This window comes from Prionailurus viverrinus, chromosome B4, assembly GCF_022837055.1.
Source record: "Prionailurus viverrinus isolate Anna chromosome B4, UM_Priviv_1.0, whole genome shotgun sequence".
Lineage (NCBI taxonomy): Eukaryota > Metazoa > Chordata > Mammalia > Carnivora > Felidae > Prionailurus > Prionailurus viverrinus.
The window spans coordinates 38,394,945-38,420,522 of record NC_062567.1 but is presented as its reverse complement, the minus strand read 5'-3'; the positions used below and the strand labels follow the sequence as shown (position 1 = coordinate 38,420,522).

At 44.8% G+C, this 25,578-nt stretch overlaps 1 protein-coding gene and 1 non-coding gene across 8 annotated transcripts in view; both read left to right on the top strand.

Moving 5' to 3' along the window:
* The window catches only part of CHD4 (chromodomain helicase DNA binding protein 4), a 30,419-nt gene extending 5,167 nt beyond the window's left edge, over positions 1-25,252 (top strand). Inside the window, exons 4-40 of one of the 7 annotated variants that reach the window (XM_047865264.1) lie at positions 55-249; positions 464-582; positions 708-949; positions 1,199-1,326; positions 1,573-1,708; positions 1,861-2,039; positions 2,228-2,467; positions 2,985-3,188; positions 3,311-3,516; positions 3,891-4,022; positions 4,103-4,199; positions 5,066-5,257; positions 6,195-6,395; positions 6,561-6,698; positions 7,223-7,344; positions 7,440-7,613; positions 7,972-8,113; positions 8,199-8,330; positions 8,446-8,563; positions 10,845-10,969; positions 11,255-11,492; positions 11,656-11,831; positions 14,978-15,158; positions 15,243-15,329; positions 15,419-15,507; positions 15,614-15,747; positions 16,089-16,233; positions 16,348-16,513; positions 16,771-16,868; positions 16,978-17,107; positions 18,383-18,454; positions 18,763-18,900; positions 19,130-19,238; positions 19,346-19,478; positions 23,381-23,576; positions 24,311-24,474; positions 24,635-25,252. In XM_047865264.1, coding sequence (XP_047721220.1) covers positions 55-249; positions 464-582; positions 708-949; positions 1,199-1,326; positions 1,573-1,708; positions 1,861-2,039; positions 2,228-2,467; positions 2,985-3,188; positions 3,311-3,516; positions 3,891-4,022; positions 4,103-4,199; positions 5,066-5,257; positions 6,195-6,395; positions 6,561-6,698; positions 7,223-7,344; positions 7,440-7,613; positions 7,972-8,113; positions 8,199-8,330; positions 8,446-8,563; positions 10,845-10,969; positions 11,255-11,492; positions 11,656-11,831; positions 14,978-15,158; positions 15,243-15,329; positions 15,419-15,507; positions 15,614-15,747; positions 16,089-16,233; positions 16,348-16,513; positions 16,771-16,868; positions 16,978-17,107; positions 18,383-18,454; positions 18,763-18,900; positions 19,130-19,238; positions 19,346-19,478; positions 23,381-23,576; positions 24,311-24,474; positions 24,635-24,652 — 5,496 coding nt within the window. In that variant the 3' untranslated portion in view covers positions 24,653-25,252. Of the gene's footprint in view, positions 1-33; positions 250-463; positions 583-707; positions 950-1,198; positions 1,327-1,572; positions 1,709-1,860; positions 2,040-2,227; positions 2,468-2,984; positions 3,189-3,310; positions 3,517-3,890; positions 4,023-4,102; positions 4,200-5,065; positions 5,258-6,194; positions 6,396-6,560; positions 6,699-7,222; positions 7,345-7,439; positions 7,614-7,971; positions 8,114-8,198; positions 8,331-8,445; positions 8,564-10,844; positions 10,970-11,254; positions 11,493-11,655; positions 11,832-14,977; positions 15,330-15,418; positions 15,508-15,613; positions 15,748-16,088; positions 16,234-16,347; positions 16,514-16,770; positions 16,869-16,977; positions 17,108-18,382; positions 18,455-18,762; positions 18,901-19,129; positions 19,239-19,345; positions 19,479-23,380; positions 23,580-24,310; positions 24,475-24,634 lie in introns of all 7 variants that reach the window. The other 6 variants (XM_047865262.1, XM_047865265.1, XM_047865261.1 and 3 more) reach the window with 6 other exon arrangements.
* Positions 16,546-16,685, top strand: LOC125171449 (small Cajal body-specific RNA 11). Its single transcript, XR_007154353.1, has one exon. It is a non-coding gene; the product is annotated as a small Cajal body-specific RNA 11 (non-coding RNA).
* Positions 25,253-25,578: the final 326 nt, after the last annotated feature.

The window sequence follows — 25,578 nt, the reverse complement described above, 5'->3', positions numbered from 1 at the left end:
TCTCCCTCTCCCTCTTCCCCTTCCCTGCTCCAGCGTATGCTCTTATGCCGGCAGCTGGGGGACAGCTCTGGGGAGGGGCCGGAGTTTGTGGAGGAGGAGGAAGAGGTGGCTCTGCGCTCAGACAGTGAGGGCAGCGACTATACCCCTGGCAAGAAGAAGAAGAAGAAGCTTGGACCTAAGAAAGAAAAGAAGAGCAAATCCAAGAGGAAGGAAGAGGAGGAGGAGGATGACGATGATGATGATTCAAAGGTGCCTGGATCTCTGTCCTCTTCCCTGTGCTTGCTGTCAACTTCTGTCTTTTGTCTCCCAGATACTCCACTGCCCCTTAGAATGTTTTCTCTTCCTGTTTATAATGATTTTCTCTCCATTCTCCTCCCCTGGTCTTGCAATCTTTTGTTTCAACTCATTCCCTGAGCAGGGGTGGGCACTAGATGTCAGGTGTTTGACCTTGCTCTCTCTGCAGGAACCTAAATCGTCCGCTCAGCTCCTGGAAGACTGGGGCATGGAAGACATTGACCATGTGTTCTCAGAGGAGGATTATCGCACCCTCACCAACTACAAGGCCTTTAGCCAGTTTGTCCGGTAACAAGAGGGTTTTGGGGCTAGGGGAGGAGAGTGCTTCTGTAATTTCTTTTCACTTCTCTTTCTCTCTCTCTTTTATTCTTAAACTTTTCCTTCTTTGCTGTTCTTGTCCATCTCTCCACCAGACCCCTCATTGCTGCCAAAAACCCCAAGATTGCTGTCTCCAAGATGATGATGGTTTTGGGTGCAAAGTGGCGTGAGTTTAGCACCAACAACCCCTTCAAAGGCAGTTCTGGGGCATCAGTGGCGGCAGCAGCGGCAGCAGCGGTGGCTGTCGTGGAGAGCATGGTGACGGCCACTGAAGTTGCACCACCTCCTCCCCCTGTGGAGGTGCCTATCCGCAAGGCCAAGACCAAGGAGGGCAAAGGTGAAATGGGACCCAATGGGACTGATGTGGGCTTGGGATATGAGGACAGAGAAAACATGGAGATGTTCTTCTGTCAGCCTAAAGATAGAAGTGGGAGGGAGGAATGAATCTTGGATTTAGGAGGGACATTTGGGAAGCTGGACATGGGGAAACCAGCTCAGGTAGAGAACACTTTACTGTCTTCCCCTCTTTCTGCCCTTTGCTGTGCATTTGGATTGTATGATCTTACTTGCACTCTTCTGGTTTTAGGTCCTAATGCTCGGAGGAAGCCCAAGGGCAGCCCTCGTGTACCTGATGCCAAGAAGCCTAAACCCAAGAAAGTAGCTCCCCTGAAAATCAAGCTGGGAGGTTTTGGTTCTAAGCGGAAGAGATCCTCGGTGAGAGCCCAGCCTATCCCGTTGGTGAGGGTGCCGTATCTGATAGGATGTTACCTATGTCGGGATCTAGCCTTCACAGTAGGCATGTAAGCATGGGGAGAGTTGGCCCTAGAACAAGGTGACTAGGCTCCTTATATGATAGTCCTTGCTGGGATTCTAGCATCCCTAGTAAAAGAGGAATCCCTTCTCTAGCACTCCCCTTCCCTTGGCTTCAACCTCTAACCTTCTCCTTTTTTATTCTGTCAGAGTGAAGATGATGATTTAGATGTGGAATCTGACTTCGATGATGCTAGTATCAATAGCTATTCTGTTTCTGATGGTTCTACCAGCCGTAGTAGCCGCAGCCGCAAGAAACTCCGAACCACTAAAAAGAAGAAGAAAGGTGTGTTTCTTTTTTGTATCTGTGTGGGATGGGATGGGGTGGGGATGACTGGGGAAGAATCTCCCTAAGGAGATAGGAGTTGGTTTATTTTAGAGGGGGTGGGGGGAGGTAGTTTTTTTCTAATAACTGGGCTTTCCCTCTTCCTTGCCCAGGCGAGGAGGAGGTGACTGCTGTGGATGGTTATGAGACAGACCACCAGGACTATTGCGAGGTGTGCCAGCAAGGCGGTGAGATCATCCTGTGTGATACCTGTCCCCGAGCTTACCACATGGTCTGCCTGGATCCGGATATGGAGAAGGCTCCTGAGGGCAAGTGGAGCTGCCCACACTGCGTGAGTACCTGGCCATTGTGGCTTTTTGGAACCCTCAAGAGGAAGGGTGGGGTGATCAAAGATCTTTTGGGCTTGGGTGGTGTTGCTGGTGTGGACTTTGGGAAACATTCAAAAAAATGATGAGTGTGGTTCAGACTTGGGTGGGTGGGTGGGGGTGGTAATAATCTGACTCTGGACTTTTACTGCAGGAGAAGGAAGGCATCCAGTGGGAGGCTAAAGAGGACAATTCGGAGGGTGAGGAGATCCTGGAAGAGGTTGGAGGAGACCCTGAAGAGGAGGATGACCACCATATGGAATTCTGTCGTGTCTGTAAAGACGGTGGGGAGCTGCTCTGCTGTGACACTTGTCCTTCATCCTACCACATCCACTGTCTGAACCCCCCACTTCCAGAGATCCCTAATGGTGAATGGCTCTGTCCCCGTTGTACGGTGAGTTAACTGACCCCAGCCAGGGTGGGATGTGTGGATAGTGTAATCTAGCAGAAGGGTTTATCTCTTCTATATGTAGGCATCAGGAGGCTGAGGTGCAGGAGAGGTCATTGGAGAACTGTATCTTTTAGCCCTGAGATAGGTATTTTCCTTTCTCATGCAGTCTGGGGATACTTTTGTCTGGGAAAATGTAAGACTAACTTTGAACAGAGGAGTTGATGCTCTGCCAGCTCTCTTAAGGAGAGTAGAGCAGTGTTCTTCCATCCTAGAGCATCCATTAGGTCTTGGTGGTTTAGAATGGTTTAATAGGGTCACTTAATTGCTTTTCAGTTACTTCATAGAGAGGAGTTCTAGGCTCCAGAAGTGGAGAGAGGGAGTTCTATTATTCTTTACTAGAATGGTTCTTTTTAAAATGAGAAGTGTTATTTTAATAATTCTTTGATAATGTTGAGGTTGTGGGCTGTATCATTTCCTCCCCTTGGTAATGATTTGGTGTTGAATCATCTTTTTCTCTCAGTGTCCAGCTCTTAAGGGCAAAGTTCAGAAGATTCTAATCTGGAAGTGGGGTCAGCCACCATCTCCCACACCAGTGCCTCGGCCTCCAGATGCTGATCCCAATACTCCCTCCCCTAAGCCCCTGGAGGGGCGGCCAGAGCGGCAGTTCTTTGTGAAATGGCAAGGCATGTCTTATTGGCACTGCTCCTGGGTGTCTGAACTGCAGGTAAACCTGGGAAGGCTAGAGATCTGGGGGCCACAATGGAGAGGGTCATGAAAAACAGCCTTGTGGATGGAAGGAGTGAATGCCACTCCTCAGTGACTGAATCAACCCCTTTCTGTTTGCAGTTGGAGCTGCACTGTCAAGTGATGTTTCGAAACTACCAGCGGAAGAACGATATGGATGAACCACCATCTGGGGACTTTGGTGGTGATGAAGAGAAGAGCCGAAAGCGCAAGAACAAAGACCCTAAATTTGCAGAGATGGAGGAACGTTTCTATCGCTATGGGATAAAACCTGAGTGGATGATGATCCACCGAATTCTTAACCACAGGTACCAGAGGAGCTGGGCCAGACTGGTGGCTGTGTTGGACATGCTGGAAATAGGCAGCATGTCCACTGGGAGACTGCTGCCAAAGAAATTGAGGAAACAGATGTCACCAGTAACTTAAACTTGGAAGAGATGTATACTCCATACATTACTATTAACTGACTGAATCCTGGTATTTGAACCATAGAAGACTAGAGTAGATGTAATTTTAGGTCCAGAGACTGGTATGGTAGAGACTCCATATATGTGGCATTTGGCCTTCCTAGAAGTCTGTTTGGAACATACATTACTGGCAGTATTTGAAAGCGAGGCTTACTTAGGAGAAGAGGAGCATGGCCTTCTGGTTCTGAGGACTTTTTTTCTCCTTGACCTTGCAGTGTGGATAAGAAGGGCCATGTCCATTACTTGATCAAGTGGCGGGACTTACCCTATGATCAGGCATCCTGGGAGAGTGAGGATGTGGAGATACAGGACTACGACCTGTTCAAGCAGAGCTATTGGAACCACAGGTGGGTGACTTTGGTGAGGTGTGGAGTTGGTTCTTACTGAGAAGGACCTTAGGCAGCCTTGTGTTGTCTGTCTTCTTTAGGGAGTTAATGAGGGGTGAGGAAGGACGACCAGGCAAGAAGCTCAAGAAGGTGAAGCTGAGAAAGTTGGAGAGGCCTCCTGAAACTCCAACAGTTGATGTGAGTTGGGGCAGAAGAGGGAGGGCACAATTTGTTGGGTTGGACGATAAATCTTGTGTGCTCCAGTCTATCGATGGCACTCTGCCGGTAGGAACTTCAGAGCTAGAATGCTTCCCCACTTCTCCACATCTCTGTGAACGAGGGAAATACTAGGATCGTTTTCTCTTTGCATCATCAGAAAAATAAAAACATAGGACATATGCTTTCTACGATTGAGAAAGTGTTAAGAAACTTATCGGAACCTGGGTCTTCTGACCCTTAATTCAGGGTTCAGTTCCTGTGGGTTTTATTTGTGTAATATAATATGAGGACTGTTAAGGTGAAAAAGATGACTCCAGGGGGAACATATGATTATTTACCTGGTGGCTCTTGTGTAGTAGAATTATTGTATTGCTAGGGAGGCTATGATGTGTCTTTCGTGAGATTGTAAGACCAAGATCTCTGATCGCCTGATAGGTTAGTTGCCTTGCTTCCTGGAGGATACTAAATAAAACACAAAATTACAATAGCTATTAAGGATATTTTCCCCCTACATTTCTTTTTTCTTTTTTCTTTTTTTTTTTTTTTAGTGTTTATTTATTTTGAGAGAAGGGGGCAGGGAAGGGCAGAGCGGGGGAGACCGAGGATCCAAAGTGGGCTCTGTGCTGATAGCAGAGAGCCTGATGTGGGGCTCGAACTCGCAAACTGTGATCATGACCCAAGCTGAAGCTGGATGCTCAACCCACTGAACCACCCACGTGCCCCTCCCCACAATTGTTTGTGGCTCTTGAGGATCTAGTGAGGATGTGTGAAGAGGAGGCAGCTTCTGTCTTACGGAAGGAAGGGAGTTCCTGGCCAGCTCTTCACTTCTTCCTTTCATTCTTCAGCCAACAGTGAAGTATGAGCGACAGCCAGAGTACCTGGATGCTACAGGTGGAACCCTGCACCCCTATCAGATGGAGGGCTTGAACTGGTTGCGCTTCTCCTGGGCTCAGGGCACTGACACCATCTTGGCTGATGAGATGGGCCTTGGGAAGACTGTCCAAACAGCAGTCTTCCTCTATTCTCTCTACAAGGAGGTACGAAAGTTGGGGCTGTGAGGTTTTTGTGTATGGGTATTTTGTGTTCGTGGTCTTTTCACACAATGAGGAGAAATAAAAAAGGAAGAAAATAATTGGTCCCAGACCTTGAAGAACACTGTGGAATGACATGAAGATAGACACTTTTTTTTTTTTTTTTTTAATTTTTTTTTTCAACGTTTATTTATTTTGGGGACAGAGAGAGACAGAGCATGAACAGGGGAGGGGCAGAGAGAGAGGGAGACACAGAATCGGAAACAGGCTCCAGGCTCTGAGCCATCAGCCCAGAGCCTGACGCGGGGCTCGAACTCACGGACCGCGAGATTGTGACCTGGCTGAAGTCGGACGCTCAACTGACTGCGCCACCCAGGCGCCCCTGACACTTTTTTTTTTTTTTAAGTTTGTTTATTTAAGAGACAGAGACAGCACGAGTTGGGAGGGACAGAGAGGGAGAGAGAGAGAATCTCAAGTAGGTTCCACACTGTAGCTCAGAGCCTGATGTCGGGCTTGAATTCACAAAACGGAGATCATGACCTGAGCTGAAACCAAGAGTCAGATGCTTAGCCAACTGAGCCACCCAAGTGCCTTTAAGACAGACATGTGTACATAGAGACAGACTGAGTGGATGGAACCTTGGGTAGAATCAGTGGTGGATGCATAGAGCCTCAGTCCTTGGGGGGAGAATACCTGTTGAGATGAGCAGAGTTGTGGGTGGAATTAGCATGGAAAGACTTCTAGGAAGAAATTGGGTTTTAAACTCCCCGTAAAGGCGAGTGTGACTTTGTGGGAAGGAGTAGGCAGGGCGTTGAAAAGGTGAGGATAGGAGCAGCAGCACACGTGCCAGCCCTCAGCTGGTCCTAGTGTAGAGGTGGGCGCTGGGCCAGCTTTGTGTTGGGGCCCTCAGTCCTTATTCTGCCACTTCTCTTCTTTCTCCAAGGGTCATTCCAAAGGCCCCTTCCTAGTGAGTGCCCCTCTTTCTACCATCATCAACTGGGAGCGGGAGTTTGAAATGTGGGCTCCAGATATGTATGTGGTGACGTATGTGGGTGACAAAGACAGCCGTGCCATCATCCGAGAGAATGAGTTCTCTTTTGAAGACAACGCCATTCGTGGTGGCAAGAAAGCCTCTCGCATGAAGGTATCTCGCTGGGAGGGAGACCACCTTAGAGAGTTGTTGATGTGGGCTTAGTCTGCTTAGAGTGGGGTGAGGCCAAAGGATAACAGTTGGGGGGAGGGAAAGTCCCTTGGGTTTGCCTGCACTGGAGGAGTTGAACATTAGTGACCGGGTCACCTCCTTGTGCAGAAAGAGGCATCTGTGAAATTCCATGTGCTGCTGACGTCTTATGAGTTGATCACCATTGACATGGCTATCTTGGGTTCCATTGATTGGGCATGCCTCATTGTGGATGAAGCGCATCGGCTCAAGAACAATCAGTCAAAGGTGAGAAGGAAGGGGGGAGGGAGGTTATGGCCTCCAGTTTTAGTTTTTTAGTGCCACCTACTCATTAAGGGGAGTGTTAGGAGGAGAGGAACTGGTCAAATGGCTTCTGCACTCCTTCCTTACTTGTGATACTCCTTGGTGGTCAGACCTTAAAAGGGAGATGGAAATGGAGGGGAGATGGCAGCTTAACCATTGGGCAGCAAAATAGCTTAGTTTGCAAAGGTATACTGGAGCCCTCTTTTCACTGAATTTTTTTTTTTTTTAATTTTATTTTTAATTTTTTTTTCAACGTTTATTTATTTTTGGGACAGAGCGAGACAGAGCATGAACGGGGGAGGGGCAGAGAGAGAGGGAGACACAGAATCGGAAACAGGCTCCAGGCTCTGAGCCATCAGCCCAGAGCCCGACGCGGGGCTCGAACTCACGGACCGCGAGATCACGACCTGGCTGAAGTCGGACGTTTAACCGACTGCGCCACCCAGGCGCCCCTCACTGAATTTTATCTTCTCCATCTGCTTCTCCAGTTCTTCCGGGTCTTAAATGGTTACTCACTTCAACACAAACTGTTGCTGACCGGGACTCCATTACAAAACAATCTAGAAGAGTTGTTTCATCTCCTCAACTTTCTCACCCCAGAGAGGTTCCAGTAAGTGTGTGTTTATCTGTAATCAGCTGATAATTCTGCTTCTAATTCTTCCTGTTGCCCATTTCCTATATGACTGTCTTTTCTTTTTTCTGAAGCAATTTGGAAGGCTTTTTGGAGGAGTTTGCAGACATTGCCAAGGAAGACCAGATTAAAAAACTGCACGATATGCTGGGCCCTCACATGTTGCGGCGGCTCAAAGCTGACGTGTTCAAAAATATGCCATCCAAGACAGAACTGATTGTGCGTGTGGAGCTGAGCCCCATGCAGAAGTAAGTTAGAAGGGACAGAAGCACTGACTCCATTTTGTGGATAGACATCTACTAGTTTGCCAAGTGTTTCTTACTCCTCCCTGCATTCTGCTTCAAGGCATCTGGTGGCAGGAACAAGCAAAGTCTACAGAAACCTAATTGTTTCTAGTCATAGTTCTTACTTAGTTAAGTACTTTATTTAACATGATGGTGTTTGTGCTGTTGGTGTTGGTGGTGCTTGTTAGGTTTCCTTAGTCCTGAAGCAAGATATGTTGGAAGGAAGATCTCAGACCTTGGGACTGTCTTGGGAGTTGTATAAAGGTTGTAAGTCCTATGAAGGCTCTTGAATCTGACTTCTCTTTCTGTCTTGCCCATGTAGGAAATACTACAAGTACATCCTCACTCGAAATTTTGAAGCACTCAATGCTCGAGGGGGTGGCAACCAGGTCTCTCTGCTGAATGTGGTGATGGATCTTAAGAAGTGCTGCAACCACCCATATCTTTTCCCTGTGGCTGCGATGGTATGTTGTGCCTCCTCTCGTTCTTTGCTGGGTTGGAATTGCTCCATTTTGTTCAGTGTTCTTTTCTTTTTGCTTCTTTCTTCAGGAAGCCCCTAAAATGCCCAATGGCATGTATGATGGCAGTGCTCTAATCCGAGCATCTGGAAAATTATTGCTGCTACAGAAGATGCTTAAGAACCTTAAGGAGGGTGGGCACCGTGTACTCATCTTCTCTCAGGTATTGTGTGGGAGGAGCTGGGAGCTTTGAGAGGGAGCAGTAGACAACCCTCAGTGACGTGAGGAAAGCAATTACCATCTGACTCCCCTTTAATTAAACTCTGCTCCTTTTCCAGATGACCAAGATGCTGGACTTGTTGGAGGATTTCTTGGAACATGAAGGTTATAAGTATGAACGTATTGATGGTGGGATAACTGGGAACATGCGACAAGAGGCCATTGACCGCTTCAATGGTAAGAGGAAAGGAGTACCTTCAATCCAGGAATTCTCATTGACTCATGTCTTTGGATGGATTACTTGTTCTTGTGTATCTGCTTTTCTGTGTGGTTCTTTTGAGTTTTTGTCAATTGATATGGAAGAATTAAAGCTTTTGAATGCCTTTGATTGGAAGAATGTGTTGAACTATTCCTAGCAGATTTTTTTTCTTTTGTTGGAGTCTTCGTTCTTTCTGCTGGAAGAAGAGCGTTGTATTTAATTAACCTTTTTCATTGTATCTTGAGGCCCACAGAGGGAGCAGGACTTAACCCAAGCTCAATTAGCAATTTCGTGGCAGACTTGTCTCCGTAGCCACCCCTCCCCCCTCCTCATTTTTTTATATTGTTTATTTTTTTAAAAGGTTATTTATTTTAGTAATCTCTACACCCACCATGGGGATCAAACTCATGACCACGAGATCAAGAGTTGTACGCTCTTCCTGATTGAGCCAGCCAGGCGCCCCCTCATTTTTTATTTTAAAATAATTTTGGACTTAAAAGTCGGAAGAAAATAATACAGAGTTCACATATATCTTCGCTCAACTTCTCTTAACGATAACAACTTATATAACCACAGTACAACTGTCAAAAGCAGGAAATTATGAGTGATGTCATACTACTAACTAAGTTGTAGACCTTAATTGAATGTCACCAGTTTTCCTCCTAATGTCCTTTTCCTGTTTCAGGATCCAGTATTAGATCCCACATTGCATTTGGTTGTTGTGTCTTTTTCTGTCTGACATATTTCTTCATTCTTTCCTTTGTTGTCGTGCCATTGATACTTTAAAAAAAAAATTTTTTTTTTAACGTTTATTCATTTTTGCGAGACAGGGACAAAAGTGTGAGACGGGGAAGGGCAGAGAGAGAGGGAGACACTGAATCCAAAGCAGGCTTCATGCTCTGAGCTGTCAGCAAAGGGTCTGACATGGAGCTCGAACTCACAAACCAGGAGATCATGACCTGAGTGAAGTTGGCTGCTTAACCCACTGAGCCACCCAGGCACCCCTATTGTTGATACTTTTTATGATTGCTGGTTATTTATTGTGTAGAATGTCTGTGAGTTTGGGTTTGTCTGATGTTTTCTCATGAGTAGATTGAGGTTTTTAGACTTTTTGGACAAGAATACCATAGAAGCAATGCCGTGTTCTTTTTTCCCCCCATTTATTTTAAAGAACTTTTTAAAAAACGTTCATTTACTTTGAGAGTGTGCACGCTTGCACACGCACATGGAGGGGAGGTGCAGAGAGAGAGAGAGGAGAGAATCCCAAGCAGGCTCTGTGCTGCCAGTGCAGAGCCTTTTGCAGGGCTCGGTCCCACAGACTATGAGATCATGACCTGAGCTGAAATCAAAAGTTGGACGCTTAACTGAACCACCCAGGTGCCCCTCCATGTTTTTTAAATTTATTTATGTTGAGAGTGAGAGGAGAGGAAGAGAAAATGAGTGGGGGAGGGGCAGTGAGAGAGAGGGTGAGAGAGGATCCCAAGCAGGCTCTGCACCATCAATGCAGAGTTGGATGTGGGGCTTGAACTCACGAATCATGAGACCATGACCTGAGCTGCAACCAAGTGTTGGTGGCTTAACCGACTGAGCCACTCCGGTGCCCCACAGTGTTATTTTTGGTGTATCATGTCAGGGGGAGGACATGATGTTGATAATTTCTCATTACTGGTAATGTTAACCTTGATCCTTCAGTTCAGGTGATACCTGCTTAGTTTCTCCACTGTAAAGCTACTCTTTTTCACATTGTAATTGATAAATATCTTTTTTTTTTTAGTTGAAGTATATTTGACACAGTGTTAACATTAGTGTCAGGTGTGCAAGGTAGTGAACTTAGAGTGTAACTCTAAAAGTTACACTCTGCTCACCACAAGTGTAGTTACCATCTGTCATACAACACTATTACAGTATCACTGACCATATTCTCTATGCTGTGCCTTTCACCCCCACGATTTATCTGTTACATAACTGGATGAAGGAGGTATTTGAGAGTATGGTCATGCACTGTTTCTCCTCAAACTTTTACTACTCTGATGTTTGCCTGTTGAGGTTTTGTATTTCTGACATTCTTTCTACATTTATTAATTAGAATTCAGGAGACACTTTTTTTTTTTAAGATTTTTTTATTATTTTTAAGTGATCTCTACACCCAACTTTGGGATCGAACTCCCAACCCTGAGATCAAGAGTCAAATGCTCTACTGACTAAGCCAGCCAGGTGCCCCTCAGGAGACCCTTCTAATGATTTTTGTTCCTTCCTTAGCACCGGGTGCTCAACAGTTCTGCTTCTTGCTTTCTACTCGAGCTGGGGGCCTTGGAATCAATCTGGCCACTGCTGACACAGTTATTATCTATGACTCTGACTGGAACCCCCATAATGACATCCAGGTGAGCAGAGGTAGTGGCCTTCATATACAGTAACTTATTGGTAATGCAGTGTTCTCTGTGAGGGCTCCACCATCTGGAATTAGTTGTTTCAGGGGAAAACAGTAGATTCTTTTTGTGTCTTTTACCTTATTGTGAACCAGAGAGTTTGGGTTAGCCAAGGTCTTAATTTGGGGGTAACATGAGAGAAGGTGGGGTTTGGGGGGGGGAAGTTTGTGTGAAGGCAAACGCAGAAGCAGGAAAATAGGATTACTTCAGTTTCTGACTTTGCATCGTGCCCACCTTCAGGCTTTTAGTAGAGCTCACCGTATTGGGCAGAATAAGAAGGTGATGATATATCGGTTTGTGACCCGTGCGTCAGTGGAGGAGCGCATCACGCAGGTGGCAAAGAAGAAGATGATGCTGACGCATCTAGTGGTTCGGCCTGGGCTGGGCTCCAAGACTGGATCCATGTCCAAACAGGAGCTTGATGACATCCTCAAGTTTGGCACTGAAGAACTATTTAAGGATGAAGCCACAGATGGAGGTGAGCTAGTCAGGAACTTGTTTTGGTGTGGGGCTTGGCCTCTCTAGAGGGTATATTTGATACTTAGGGTCCTGAGACTTGGACCTAGGGTCCTGTGGGACTTGCTTTTTCACTGCAGCTGCTGAATCTGACTTTGAGGGTATGGACCCCTGATTCTTTGTAGGAGGAGACAACAAAGAGGGAGAAGATAGCAGTGTTATCCACTATGATGATAAGGCCATTGAGCGACTTCTGGACCGTAACCAGGATGAGACAGAAGACACAGAATTGCAGGGCATGAATGAATATTTGAGCTCATTCAAAGTGGCCCAGTACGTGGTGCGGGAAGAAGAGATGGGGGTGAGTATGAGTCCAAGGCAATGCTGTGCTTGATGACTGGTCTGGAATTTGTTATTGCGACCAGGATGGTATTTGAGACAAGAGGAAAACATCTGTAGGTAAATCAGTACATTGAATTGATATACCTCTTTGAAAGTAAATATTATCACACACGGGCAGTCACATTCTCATTTTTGCCGTGGCTATCAGGAAACTCATAGCCAAATTTCACACTCAAAACATTTATATATATATTAGCTCTTCCTTATCAGAATCTCATTTTATCTTTTGTAGTTTATTGATCCTACAAATAAACTTTTGATTTCTATCTCAAATCTCTTGGGAGAAAAGGCAGGAGATGAGATACATATCTGGGCAGCCTATTTCTCTGTACTTCTTTTTTTTTAGTATTTTTATTTTGGAGAGCAGGCACTCGCACGTGTGTGCAATGAGTGAGTGGAGGAAGAGCAAAGAGAGAGAAGGGGACAGAGGATCTAAATCGGGTTCTGTGCTGACAGCAGAGATCCTGATGTGGGGCTCCAACTTACAAACTGTGAGATCATGACCTGAGCCGAAGTCAGTTGCTTAACTAACTGAGCCTCCCAGGTGCCCCTATTTCCCTGTACTTTTTATAGCAATAGAACTGTTTTCCCTTTTTCTTTTCTTCCTTTCCTTTTTTACCAAAAACAAAACAAAAAAAACCCTAAAACTGATGAATGTGTGGCTTCTTTAATAATTTTCTCCCCCAAAAGTAGAGTATAAAATGAAAAAAACAAATTGACTTTTTCTTCTGGTCCTCTTTAGACCATTCAACTCAGAGTTCTTTGAATTGGCATAGCTTTCTGGCAGTCTTTGCCATCTTTTCCCAGCTTTCCAACTCAAAACCATCCCCCCCTTATTGCTGTGTTTTTCTGATATATACCTGTTCTCTTTGTTTTCTTCTGGAGATGATGCTACTAGACTCTGTTGGAACTGTGACTTAGAAGTCTGACATAGGTGTATGGGCTGTAGTATTCAGTCAAAACCGCCCTCCTGTAAGGTGCTTTGTGTTTCTGTTGGGGCAGTGACTGCACGGAGGGGTGATTGGCTTGGGGCAGCACATGCTGAATGGTTGGGAAGGGAGGGTGGTCCTCCCATTGATAACCTCTGCTGTTGACTACTCAGGTATACAAATGGCCCTCTCATTAGCAGCTGTAGCTGCCATCTACCTTATAAGATTTTTTAAATTGTATTTTTTGAATAAATAGTAATGCACATTCAAAATTCAGAAGATACCAAGGTATCTCTTTCCCATCTAGTTCCCTCCCTGGGGATAACTGAAGTTTTCAGTTTTTTGTATATTTTCCTAAAGGTATTTTATGTGCATACAAATTACATTCATACATATGTATACATGCATGTGCCTATATATACATACATACACACATATAAACACTTTTTTCCCTTTTCATTTTAAACACAAAAGTAGTCATATATGATGTTCTGTACCTTGCTTTTTGTCCATTTGATTAATCTTGGAGATTTAGCCCAAATAAATTACATAAAGAGCTCCTCCTCCTTTAAAAAAAATTGTTTTTAAGATTATATATTTTTTAACTAATCTCTATACCTAGTGTGGGGCTCATACTTTATAACCCTGAGATCAAGAGTCATGTGCCGTACCAGTTGAGCCAACCAGGCCTCCCCTTCTCCCCTTTTTTTTGCTGCATAATATATCTTTGTTTGTAAGTACCGTTATTTATTTATTTAAATATTTATTTATTTATTTAGAGCATGAACAAGCAAGCGGGGTGGGGCAGAGAGAGACAGAGAGAGAGTGAGAGACAATCCCAAGTAGGCTCTGTGCTCTTAGCATCAGAGCCTGACGTGGGGCTGGATCCCATTAACCATAAGATCATGACCAGAGCTGAAATCGAGAATTGGACACTTAATCCACTAAGCCACTCAGGCGCCCCCATGATTTATTTTTTAACATTGAGGTAAAGTTGACAGCATGTATGTTTAGTTTCTGTTGTACAACAAATTGATCTGATATTTATGTATTTTGTGAAACGATCACCTGGTAAGTCTAGTTAACATCTGTTACCATGCATAGTTGTGCATTTTTTTTTCTTGTGATGAGAACTTTTAAGATCTATTCTCAGCAACTTTCAAATATGCAATACGGTGATTATTAACTGTAATCACCATGCTGTGTGTTATATTCACAGGACTTGTTTATTTTATAACCGGAGGTTCGTACCTTTTGACCCTCTTCATCCATTTTGCTCACTCCCCACCCCCAGGAATTGGTTCAGTTAGTTCCATAATGATAGACATTTAGGGTGTTTCTAATATGCTGTTAGTAGTGGTTTAGTTCTAATGTAAGGGATTTGGAATCAGTTACTGGTCTTGAAGTGTCTGAAAAAAAGATTTTTGGAGGAACGTAAACATTACTAGAACATAAGAGAGTATGTATGTATAATTTGGTTTTGTTTTTTGCACACAGTTGGCAAATTTTTATGAAATTATGAAGAACAGAAGAGCTTATGGTCCTTCTACTTTATCTCTTATGAAGATTTTTTGTAGTATTTCAGAAGCCCTTTTAAAAAAAAATTTTTTTTTTAACGTTTATTTATTTTTAAGGCAGAGAGAGACAGAGCATGAACGAGGGAGGGTCAGAAAGAGGGAGACACAGAATCTGAAACAGGCTCCAGGCTCTGAGCTGTCAGCACAGAGCCCGACGCAGGGCTTGAACTCATGGTCTGCGAGATCATGACCTGAGCCGAAGTCAGCCACTTAACCGACTGAGCCACCCAGGCGCCCCCAGAAGCCCTTCTATTCTCCCTTCCTATCTAATCTCTTTTTCGTATATTTTGCTGTCTCCCAACTGTGTAGGTCTCAGTAAAAAGTGTTAGAAGAAAGCATACTGTCTCTTCATGCTTCTCTTGTGATAACGTCATCTCACGTTTTTCTTTAGTTATGTTGACTGCTAATCTCTATGTAATTATGAGGAGCCATGTCCTGTCAATTAAATTTCTCTTAAGTTCTTAGGTCCAACCAGGCACACTAAGTATTTCAGAATCCAGTCCTGAAAAGGAGCTAGCACAGTGGGAACTGTGAGGACCAGGGGTAGCTGGTGGTGCTGACTTCAGCACCCCTGAGTCCTGGCCCTCCCTCTGTCCCAGGAGGAAGAGGAGGTAGAACGAGAAATCATAAAACAGGAAGAAAGTGTGGATCCTGACTACTGGGAGAAATTGCTGCGGCACCATTATGAGCAGCAGCAAGAAGATCTAGCCCGAAATCTGGGCAAAGGAAAAAGAATCCGTAAACAGGTCAACTACAATGATGGCTCCCAGGAGGACCGAGGTGTGTGTGGCCGGCCCCGCCCCCCACCCATGGGCCGTTCCACTAGAGCAGTGGGCCCCGCTCATCTGCCCTCTCTCCCTCCAGATTGGCAGGACGACCAGTCCGACAACCAGTCCGATTATTCAGTGGCCTCAGAGGAAGGTGATGAAGACTTTGATGAACGCTCAGAAGGTGAGGGCTATGCCTTTCTGCTGACTTTTAAATGTTACTTTGTTTAATACCTCTGTCAGTGTCGCTTATGCCTCCTTTTCTTTTTGCAGCTCCCCGCAGGCCCAGTCGCAAGGGCCTGCGGAATGATAAAGATAAGCCATTGCCTCCTCTGTTGGCCCGTGTTGGTGGGAATATTGAAGTAAGTGCTGTTTGATTCTAAGGAGGGGTGATGGGTGAGTGCTTGATATTTGGTCTTTGATGGAGTAAGACCTGCTCCCTCTCACGTAGGCTCCTTCTTCTTCTAGGTACTTGGCTTTAATGCTCGTCAGCGAAAAGCCTTTCTTAATGCAATTATGCGATATGGGATGCCACCTCAGGATGCTTTTACCACCCAGTGGCTTGTGAGAGATCTGCGAGGCAAATCAGAGAAAGAGTTCAAGTAAGTTGAGAGCTGGAGTGACTGTACAGAGCAAGAGTTTTTAATCTCTGGTCATTCCACACTACTCGTCCAGGCTGTGCAGGGAAATTGTCCGTGTTCTCTGTTGAAGTTGATGGGTGAAGCTGTTAGTAATAGGGCTCTTTGTGTTTCTAGCTTCCCTAGAAGAGAACCTGGGGCGTGGTGTGGGATCTGGAGAACCATCCTTCAATGCGATTGTGGGCTTTATCTCAAGATGGAGCCAGAGTGGTTGTTGCCTAAGTTAATGCCTAAGTGGTTGGAAAGATCTCATCTAGGAGTTGGCCTGATAGCTGTTTAACTCATTTTTCACTTCCTTACTACAGGGCTTATGTGTCTCTTTTTATGCGACATTTATGTGAGCCGGGGGCAGATGGGGCTGAGACCTTTGCTGATGGTGTCCCCCGAGAAGGCCTGTCTCGCCAGCATGTCCTTACTAGAATTGGTGTCATGTCCTTGATTCGAAAGAAGGTGAGCCCTGAGCCTCTTTTCATTGTTCAGAGTTTGTAGGGAAAACTGGAGGGCCAATAGGAAAGGAGCCTAGAGCTGGAATTGAGTCTTCACTATCTTGTCTTATTGCTCCAGGTTCAGGAGTTTGAACATGTCAATGGGCGCTGGAGCATGCCTGAACTTGCTGAAGTAGAGGAGAACAAGAAAATGTCCCAGCCAGGGTCACCTTCCCCAAAGACTCCCACACCCTCCACTCCAGGGGACACACAACCCAATACCCCTGCACCTGCCCCACCTGCTGGTAAGTGTGCTTGTACTCTCTTTTTCTGTCTTTTGTCCTTGCCTATGCTTTGTCTGCTCCCTTGTGCTCAGCTCTAACAGGGGAGTCTGGCAGGACACAGAGCAATCTCCCTCTCAGTTTAGGAGAGCCGTCCTAAGAATAGGGCTGGCTCTTAAAGGCACGAGAGGACAACTTAAGATGAGACAAACTGAGTGGGTGTGACCTTCTCGCTGGTCTAGGACCTTCCTCCTAATTAATTGTCTTCTGTTGGTCTGCAGAGGATGGGATAAAAATAGAAGAGAATAGCCTCAAAGAAGAAGAGAGTGCAGAAGGAGAAAAGGAGGTTAAATCTGCAGCCCCAGAGGCCACTGTCGAGGTAAGAGATGGGGGTGACTGGATGCCATACCAAAGGTAAATGGATAAGCCCGTTCATCCTTTTCGATCGTTGGCCTGTTTGCTTCAACTTACGTCTTTTTCCTTTGAAGTGTACACAACCCCCTGCCCCTGCCTCAGAGGATGAAAAAGTCCTTGTTGAACCTCCCGAGGGAGAGGAGAAAGTGGAAAAGGCAGAGGTGAAGGAGAGAACAGAGGAACCGATGGAGACAGAGCCCAAAGGTATCCACATTTTCAAGTACTACATTGTGCAGATCCCTGTGAAGCTCTTGGACTTTTAACTGGGCTATGGGGTGTCAGGAAGAAGTGAAACCCTGAAGAATCCTGCACCCTTGAATTTAAATTGAGGGTTTTTTCCCCCTTAAGATGTCTTTTATGATATTAATCATGGAGATTTAGGATTAAGACTGTTCCAGGGCATGTGGGTGGCTCGATTAGATTAGTTAAGCGTCAGACTTCAGCTCAGGTCATGATCTCAGGGTTTGTGAGTTCAAGCCCCAAGTCAGGCTCCTTGCTGACAGTGCAGAGCCTGCTTGGGATTCTCTCTCTTTGCCCCTTCCCCATTTGCATGTGCTCTCACTCCCCTGTCTCTTTCTCAAAGTAGATAAATAAACTTAAGAAGAAAAAAAAAAAAGACTTCCATTTGGTTATGGTGAGGAACAGAGAACATTTTTATTTTTTTATTTTGTTTTTTAAGTTAATATGTAAATTTAAAGCAAGCATGAGCAGGGTAGGGGCAGAGAGAATCCCAAGCAGGCTCTGTGCTGTCGGTGCAGAGCCCCACTTGGGGCTAGATCTTGTGAGATCATGACCTGAGCTGAAACCAAGAGTCAGATGCTCAACTGACTGAGCTACCCAGGAGCCCCCTTCTTTTTTAAGTCAATTAATTAATTATTATTTATTTATTTTTGTTTTGTTACAAAAAAATTTGTTTAATGTTTATTTTAAAAAATTTTATGTTTTATTTTTTTTGAGAGTGAGTGCCAGTGGGGGACGGGCAGAGAGAGAGAGAGGGAGACATCCGAAGCAGGCTCTAGGCTCTGAGCTGTCAGCACAGAGCCTGAGTGGGGCTCAAACCCACGAGCTGCTCGATCATGACCTGAATTGAAGTTGGATGCTCAGCCGACTGAGCCACCCACGTGCCCCTTTATTTATTTTTTAACGTTTATTTATTTTGGGAGAGAGAGTGCACGCAAATGGGAGAAGGGCAGAGAGAATCCCAAGCAGGCTCTGTGCTATCAGTGCAGAGCCAGATTCAGGGCTCAGTCCCACAAATTGTGAGATCATGAATGACCTGGGCCAAAATCCAGAGTTTGATGCTTAATCCCTGAGTCACTCAGGTGCTCCAAAAGATTTTATTTTTGAGTAATCTGTACATCCAACATGGGGCTTGAATTCACAAGCTTGAGATCAAGAGTTGCATGTCTGTGACTGAGCCAGCCAAGCACCCCAAAATATTCTTCTTTATACACTCTCAATGCCATCTGTTCTCTCCAGGTGTTGCTGACGTGGAGAAGGTAGAGGAGAAGTCAGCAGTAGATCTGACTCCCATTGTGGTAGAGGACAAAGGTGGGTGTTTGGAGAAGCTGGTTATGATTAAAAAGGACTCTAAAACTAGATGCAAGGATTTTATCTCTGGGATAGCCCCTGGCCTCTTCCCATCCACACCCATATAGCTATTTTATCCCAAGCTAAAAGACTCCATCTGTCCCTACATATGATTGTCATGGGCCGGTGGTATCTTTTTCTGGGTTTGAGAAACAGTGTGGAGAAAGGGTGGAGGTGGCTGGATACTTGAAGCATATAATGCTGTGGGTAAAGGCCAAGGTGCTATGCTTTTGTATGGCGCTGATATTTTTCTTCTGCATATCCTGTAGAAGAGAAGAAAGAAGAAGAAGAGAAAAAAGAGGTGATGCTTCAGAATGGAGAGACCCCCAAGGACCTGAATGACGAGAAGCAGAAAAAAAATATTAAACAGCGATTTATGTTCAACATCGCAGATGGTGGTTTTACTGGTATGACAATGAGGGACCATCTGGGGTTAGAAGCATCTAAAGTGAAATTAGGGTTCCTGTACAAAGACTTCGTTAGATGAGGGACTGTCAAGCTGATTCTGTGTTAGAAAGCCATAGGCATGGCATACTACTAAGATGGCATCTGTGGGGGCAGAGATAAAGAGTTTTTTGAATTCTTAAAGACATTTGTGTCTCTTTTTCTCCCCAACCTTCCCCAAATTCTCTTCAGAGTTGCACTCCCTTTGGCAGAATGAGGAGCGGGCAGCCACAGTCACCAAGAAGACTTATGAGATCTGGCATCGGCGACATGACTACTGGCTGCTGGCTGGCATCATAAAGTATCCTTTGCCTGAGTCTGGGCTGAGGTTCTTAGTGAAGGTTTCTGAAGATCCCATGTTTGAGGTTCTTTCCTTGTTTTGTTTTTCCTGAGCCAATTTTCCAATAGCCATGGCTATGCCCGGTGGCAGGACATCCAGAATGACCCACGCTATGCCATCCTCAATGAACCTTTCAAGGGTGAAATGAATCGTGGCAATTTCTTAGAGATCAAGAATAAGTTTCTAGCCCGAAGGTTCAAGGTGAGCAGGATGGGGAGGAATGAAATGTTGAAGTGACAGCTTTTATTTTTATTTTATTATTTATTTATTTTGGGGAGAGGAGGAGGGGCAAAGAGAGGGAGAGAGAATCCCAAATAGGCTCTGCACTCTCAGAGACCAGACGTGGGGCTTGATCTCACAAACTGAGATCATGACCTGAGCTGAAATCAAGAGTTGATTGCTTAACCAACTGAACCAGCCAGGCGCCCTGAAATGACAGCCTTTACAGTGCAGAAGGGACTACAAAGGAGGTAGTCTATTCATGCAGCCATGCTGTTTATTGTGTTTTCCTGTGTATGTTACTTAACTTTTTATATTGTGAAAGGCTTTGTTCCCAAGTATCTTAAATATTAGAAATATGGGGGCACCTGGGTGACTCAGTCAGAAAAGCATGCCACTCTTGATTTTGGGGTTGTGAGTTCAAGCCCCACAAATACAGAGATAACTTAAATAAAAAGTTAAAAAAAAAAAAGCAAAAAAACTAATACCTAGAGACTCGAAAGTTAACCAGCTCTTCAAGGGCTCAAGATGACTGTGCCTAATAAATGACACAGACAGAATGGCACCTAGCTAACTCAGTAGGGCATGCAACTCTTGATCTCCGGGTCATGAGTTCAAGCCCCACGTTGGGCATGGAGCCTAGTTAAATACATACATACCAATAAATGACACAGACATGCAGTGGATATGTTGGGGGAACACTATAGGTTGGAGTGTGCAGGAAAGATACAGAGATGGGACTGAATTGGATCTTTGAAGAGGGAGGGCTGTCAGTGGGCTAGTGGTACTTTTATCTGCATCTGAGAGCACCTGTGTGGATAAGGGGTGGGGTGGATGCAAAGAGGAGATGCAAAGGTAGAGCTTCATTCTCAGAATCACTAGAGTTAGTAAACCCAGGGCTGAAGAGAGTCTCAGTCTAGAATTCGGCAAACGTACATTGAGGGCACCTTTGTGCAGACCATTAAAATGGGATACCATGAAGACAAGATATGGGGATTTTAAGCTGACTGTAACTGGGGGGTAAGAAATGTACACTAATAAATCTTCACACATGTGCCAAGCAACGAGTGGCACAGGGATACAAAAATAAGGCATGGTGCCTATTCTCAAGGAACTTTTGGTTTAAGGTAGAGGCAAATGTGTGATAAAATGAATGCCACTCTGTGTATTGGGAGGGATTCATATGGAAGTTCTCCAGGGAAAATTAGGGAGCCAGAAGAGAGCTCCCAAATGGCTTTGTGGAGAAGCTGGTATTGGAATTAAGTTTTGATTAATGTAATAGAGATAACTGGATAGAAACAGAAGGCTGTTTGAACCAACGGGATTAGGTAGGGCAGAGACCTAGAGGCAGCAGAGCTTATGGTGTTTGCAAACAGCAAGTAGTCCAGTCGGGCTGTAGAGAACACTTGTTTGGGTGATGGTGGGAGGTAGGTTGGAGAGATAGGTAAGGGTTAGAGGTCAGTAGGTGCGTTTTTTGGCACCAGATGAGAGTTTGGACTTGACCCTATAGTTAGTTAATGGGCAGGCATTGAAGGATTGTGAAGAGTTTTGATATGACCAAGGGAAATGGAAACAGCATTCATGAGATTATAGAACTGCTGTACAGTCATGAGGTAGCGAAGGCTGGGCTGTGGTGCTGGTTGTAGAAAATGAAAAGGATAAGATAAAGGAAACAAAATACCAAATAATTGATAGGATTTACTGATTTGTTGTAGGGTCAGCAAACCTTTTCTATTAAAGGGCTCGATAGTAACTATTTCAGGCTTTGTGGGACGTACATGTTGCAAATACTCTCATAGTGTGCAAGTAGCCACAGGTGATAAACGAGTAAGTATGAATGTGTTCCCATAAAACTGTATTTATTGATGCCAAAATTTGACCTTCATATAATTTTTATAAAGTGTCACAAACTGTTGATTTTTTTCTAGCCATTTAAAAATGTAAAAAACTGGGGTACCTGGCTGGCTCAGTCGGTAGAGTGTGCAACTCTTGACCTTGAGGTTACAAGTTCGAGCCCTACGATGGGTGTGGAGATTACGTAGAAAAACAAGATATTTTTTTAAAAATGTAAAAAAACCATTCTTAGCTCTTGAGCCATACAAAAACAGCCAATGTGCCAGATTTTGGCCATAGGCCATAGTTTTCTGACTCCTGACTGATTGGATTTGAGATACAAACTAAAGTTTTGAGCCTGAGTCACCAAGAAAAATGATCATTGGCAGTTCAGAGAAGTATGAAGAGGGAGCAGTTTGTAGAGTTAAACTTAAGAAAAAGTCCTAGTGTTCTCCCACTACCCCCATCACCATAAACAAGTGGGATCAGAGTGATCAACCACATGAGTGGGATCAGAACGCTCAGTGCTTTGAAATGAAGGTTCAAAAAGCATCATTTGCACAGAGGTGCTGGCTGAACTGGGAAAGGAGAAATCACTTGAGGGAGTGCGTTAAAAGAATAGCAAGCCAAGGGCTGGCCCTGGAGAAAGCTCATAGTATGGGACAGGAAGAGGCAGTTGGTGAAGGAGACAGGATCTGTAGATTGAAAGTAGATGCTTGGTCTGTCTGGGGATAGATTATTCTGCTTGATGAAGCATGTCCTGTGGAAGAAACAACAGCCCATTATTCTCATACTGTCCTATTTCCTGACCCCTAATGGCTTTATTGTTTTTAAGAACCAGTGGATGGATACTTGAGCAAATTAAGTCTTATAACTTCTGAAACAGCATTCTGTCCCTCGGAATATATTGCAAAGAACCTTTTACGTAGCTCCATCAGGTGACGTGTAAGTGTTCATTGCAGCATAATTTTTGGTGGTGGGGCCTGTAGGCAACCTAGATGTTCAGCTGGGACACTGGGAGTGTGCATAGGCAAAATGTGGGTTCACATCATGAAGCGTTCTAAGCAACAGAAGAAACAAAATATATGTAATAGAACAACATAAATTGAACAAATTAAAAAGATCTGAAGTGGGGAAAGGAAGAAAAAGCTTTTTATGTGTACAGAACAACATTTTGTTAAATTAGAAATATGCACATGAACCAATATTCAATCTTCAAAAACACCAAAAACCACGCAGTAAGTATAAGCGTTGCCTATGGAGGAAGGAAAGGGAATCGAAATGAGATATGGAGATAAAAGAAAATAAAATAATTTTAAAAAGTAAAACAACTTAAGTGATATGATATGGTAGGTATATCCATAGAAGGGACTATCATGCAACCACTAAAAAGCATCTTTTGTCAGGGGCGCCTGGGTGGCTCAGTTGGTTAAGCATCCGACTTCAGCTCAGGTCATGATCTCATGGTTAATGAGTTCAAGGCCCACATCGGGCTCTGTGCTGATGGCTCAGAGCCTGGAGCCTGTTTCGGATTCTGTGTCTCCCTCTCTGCCCCTCCCCTGCTCCTGCTCTGTCTTTCTCTGTCTCTCAAAAAATAAGTAAATGTTAAAAAAAATTTAAAAAAAAAAGCATTTTTTGTCAAGAGCAGTTAATAATAAAGGAAGGTTTTTACTATGGAATTTTGAGTGAAGCCATGATGTAGATCTATAGAGAGAGAGTGATCTCTGGTACATAAAAATACATATATGCAAAGAAAAACCAGAACATGTTAACAGTATCTTTAGGAGGTGCAATTACTTACAATCTTAATTTTTTATACGACTACTTTCTAAATTGAAACTATCATTTTTGTATAAGCAAATCAATAAAGGGCAAGGAGTTTTAAAAACATGGACTTCCAAATGGGGATTAAAAAAAGCAAAAGCAATGTGATGTTGAGCTGCTTGTGTGTGGGGGAGCTGTCTGTAAGGTTCTTTATAGGTTCTGAGAAGCCTGTCAAAAATCAGAGTAAGTATCAGTCCAACCCCCATCTCCTCTTTATCCTTCTCTAGCTCTTAGAACAAGCCCTGGTGATTGAGGAACAGCTGCGCCGGGCAGCTTACCTGAACATGTCCGAGGACCCTTCTCACCCTTCCATGGCCCTAAACACCCGCTTTGCTGAGGTGGAGTGTTTGGCGGAGAGTCATCAGCACCTGTCTAAGGAGTCAATGGCAGGAAACAAGCCAGCCAATGCAGTCCTGCACAAAGGTAGCCAGTGGCTCCCCTGCCTCCTGCTGACTCGGTCTCCTTCCTCCTCCTGAATACATAGTTACTCCTTGTTTCCAAAACTTTCAGAGTCCCTCTGGCTGGGATCTTTGCCTTCTTCCTTGAAAAGCTAGTATCTTAGAGGCAATCAAGGACAGTGGTTCTTTGCCTCTTTTAACTCCATATATTCAAGTTCTTGGAGGTGGAAAGCAAAGCAGAATAATAGAGTATCATCTGAGATAATTTAGAGGTGACTTTAGGTGATTTAAGATCCAGTTAGATTCTAGATCCCTTTCAACATTTTGTTTCTAACTAAAGTTCAAACATGGGGGGTGGGGTGGAGGGTGAAATGAGGAAAAAAAGGCTGTTACAAAGGAAGGAGGAGATAGCTCCAAAAGCTGGAGAGGGAAGATGATGAAAAAAGGAAACAACAGGAATAAGCTTCTCTCATGGAGGGAGAATACAGACGAGACAATAGGGAGCAAAGTGCATTGAGGGCTAAGTGGCATAAAAAAGCATAGCATCATGGACAGTTGGAAGTGGAATATAAGAAGTAGTAACTTGGGCATGGTGGAGGCCAGTCAGGTGACTCTGACTGACAGACCATACTCCAGCACATCACTCACTTAGATCACTGAGAAGTAACAGAGGGGCCTGGTTCACCGTGCTAAGAAGGATCTCAGTCTTGACTACCACAGCTCACCATCTGTTTCCCCCTGCACCCCTACCCCATGCAGTTCTGAAACAGCTAGAAGAACTGCTGAGTGACATGAAAGCCGATGTGACTCGACTCCCAGCTACTATAGCCCGAATTCCCCCAGTTGCTGTGAGGCTACAGATGTCAGAGCGTAACATTCTCAGCCGCCTGGCAAACCGAGCACCTGAACCTACTCCACAGCAGGTAGAGTGTTTTCTGGCCAGCTGTTCCAGCAGAGCCAGTCTGGAACTTGTAATATTGCTCTCCTGGTTGGGTGGTGCAGGGGCTTACCGGTGAGTTCCCTTGGGATCAGGTAGATTCCTATGGTTTGGAATTCTGACTCCCTTGGCTCTCTTTCCTGTAGGTAGCCCAGCAGCAGTGAAGATCCGGATCGATGATACCACCTCCACCGCTGAGCAGTGACCTTCCTCACTTTCCCTTGCCCAGCTTCTCCCCTGGGGCCTGAGAGACCCTCTCCTTCCTTCTGCCCCATCTTCCACATTGTAAAGGAACAGCCCCCAGTGCACTGGGGAAGGGGAGGGAGTGAGGGGCGGTGGTGCCCTTCCTGCTGGAGAGACATGCAGCAGTAGCGCCGGCGCCATCTGCAGGGAGCTGGCGGGCTGGCCTTCTGGGCCCTGGCTTCTCCCCACCGTAACGCCTATTACACACAAACTCTTGTGGGTTCCCGCCAGGCTTGAAGAAAACGATCTGAATTTCTTCCTCCTTTTGGTTTTATTTTGTTGGTTTATTTTGTGTTTTCTTTTCTCCTTTTTTGGGGGTATTCAGAGTGGGCCGGGCCCCTGGGCGAGACACAGCTACCTCTGTTGGCATCTTTTTAATACCAGGAACCCAGCGGCTCCAGCCACTGAGCAGCTAGAATGAAATAAAGTGGAAAAAAAAAAAAAAAAAAAGAACCAAAAGCATAAAAAACCACAGCAAATTTCTTGATGAAAATTGAAAATAAAAGTTTCCTTGTATTTTAGTGCTCTGGTTCAGTGTGGGTGTAGGTGCAGGTGGATGAGTGTGTATGACAGGAGCTCTGGGAAATGTGTATTTGAAACCTAAGGGGGTCACCTTGTATTCTGATATTCTTCAGAAGAGCCATGTTCTGCGTGCATGTGCCTTATGTGGTGGGGATCAAGGATGACTGCCACCTGGAAAATGCGAGGCTCCAAAACCATACTTGGGTTCATACCCTGTACTACTGATTCATGGCTTTGTGACCTGAGGGAGTTAACTTACCTGGGCTGTAGATTTCTCCTATAAAATAAAGATATCTTCTTCATAGAGTTGTGAAGATAAAAATAG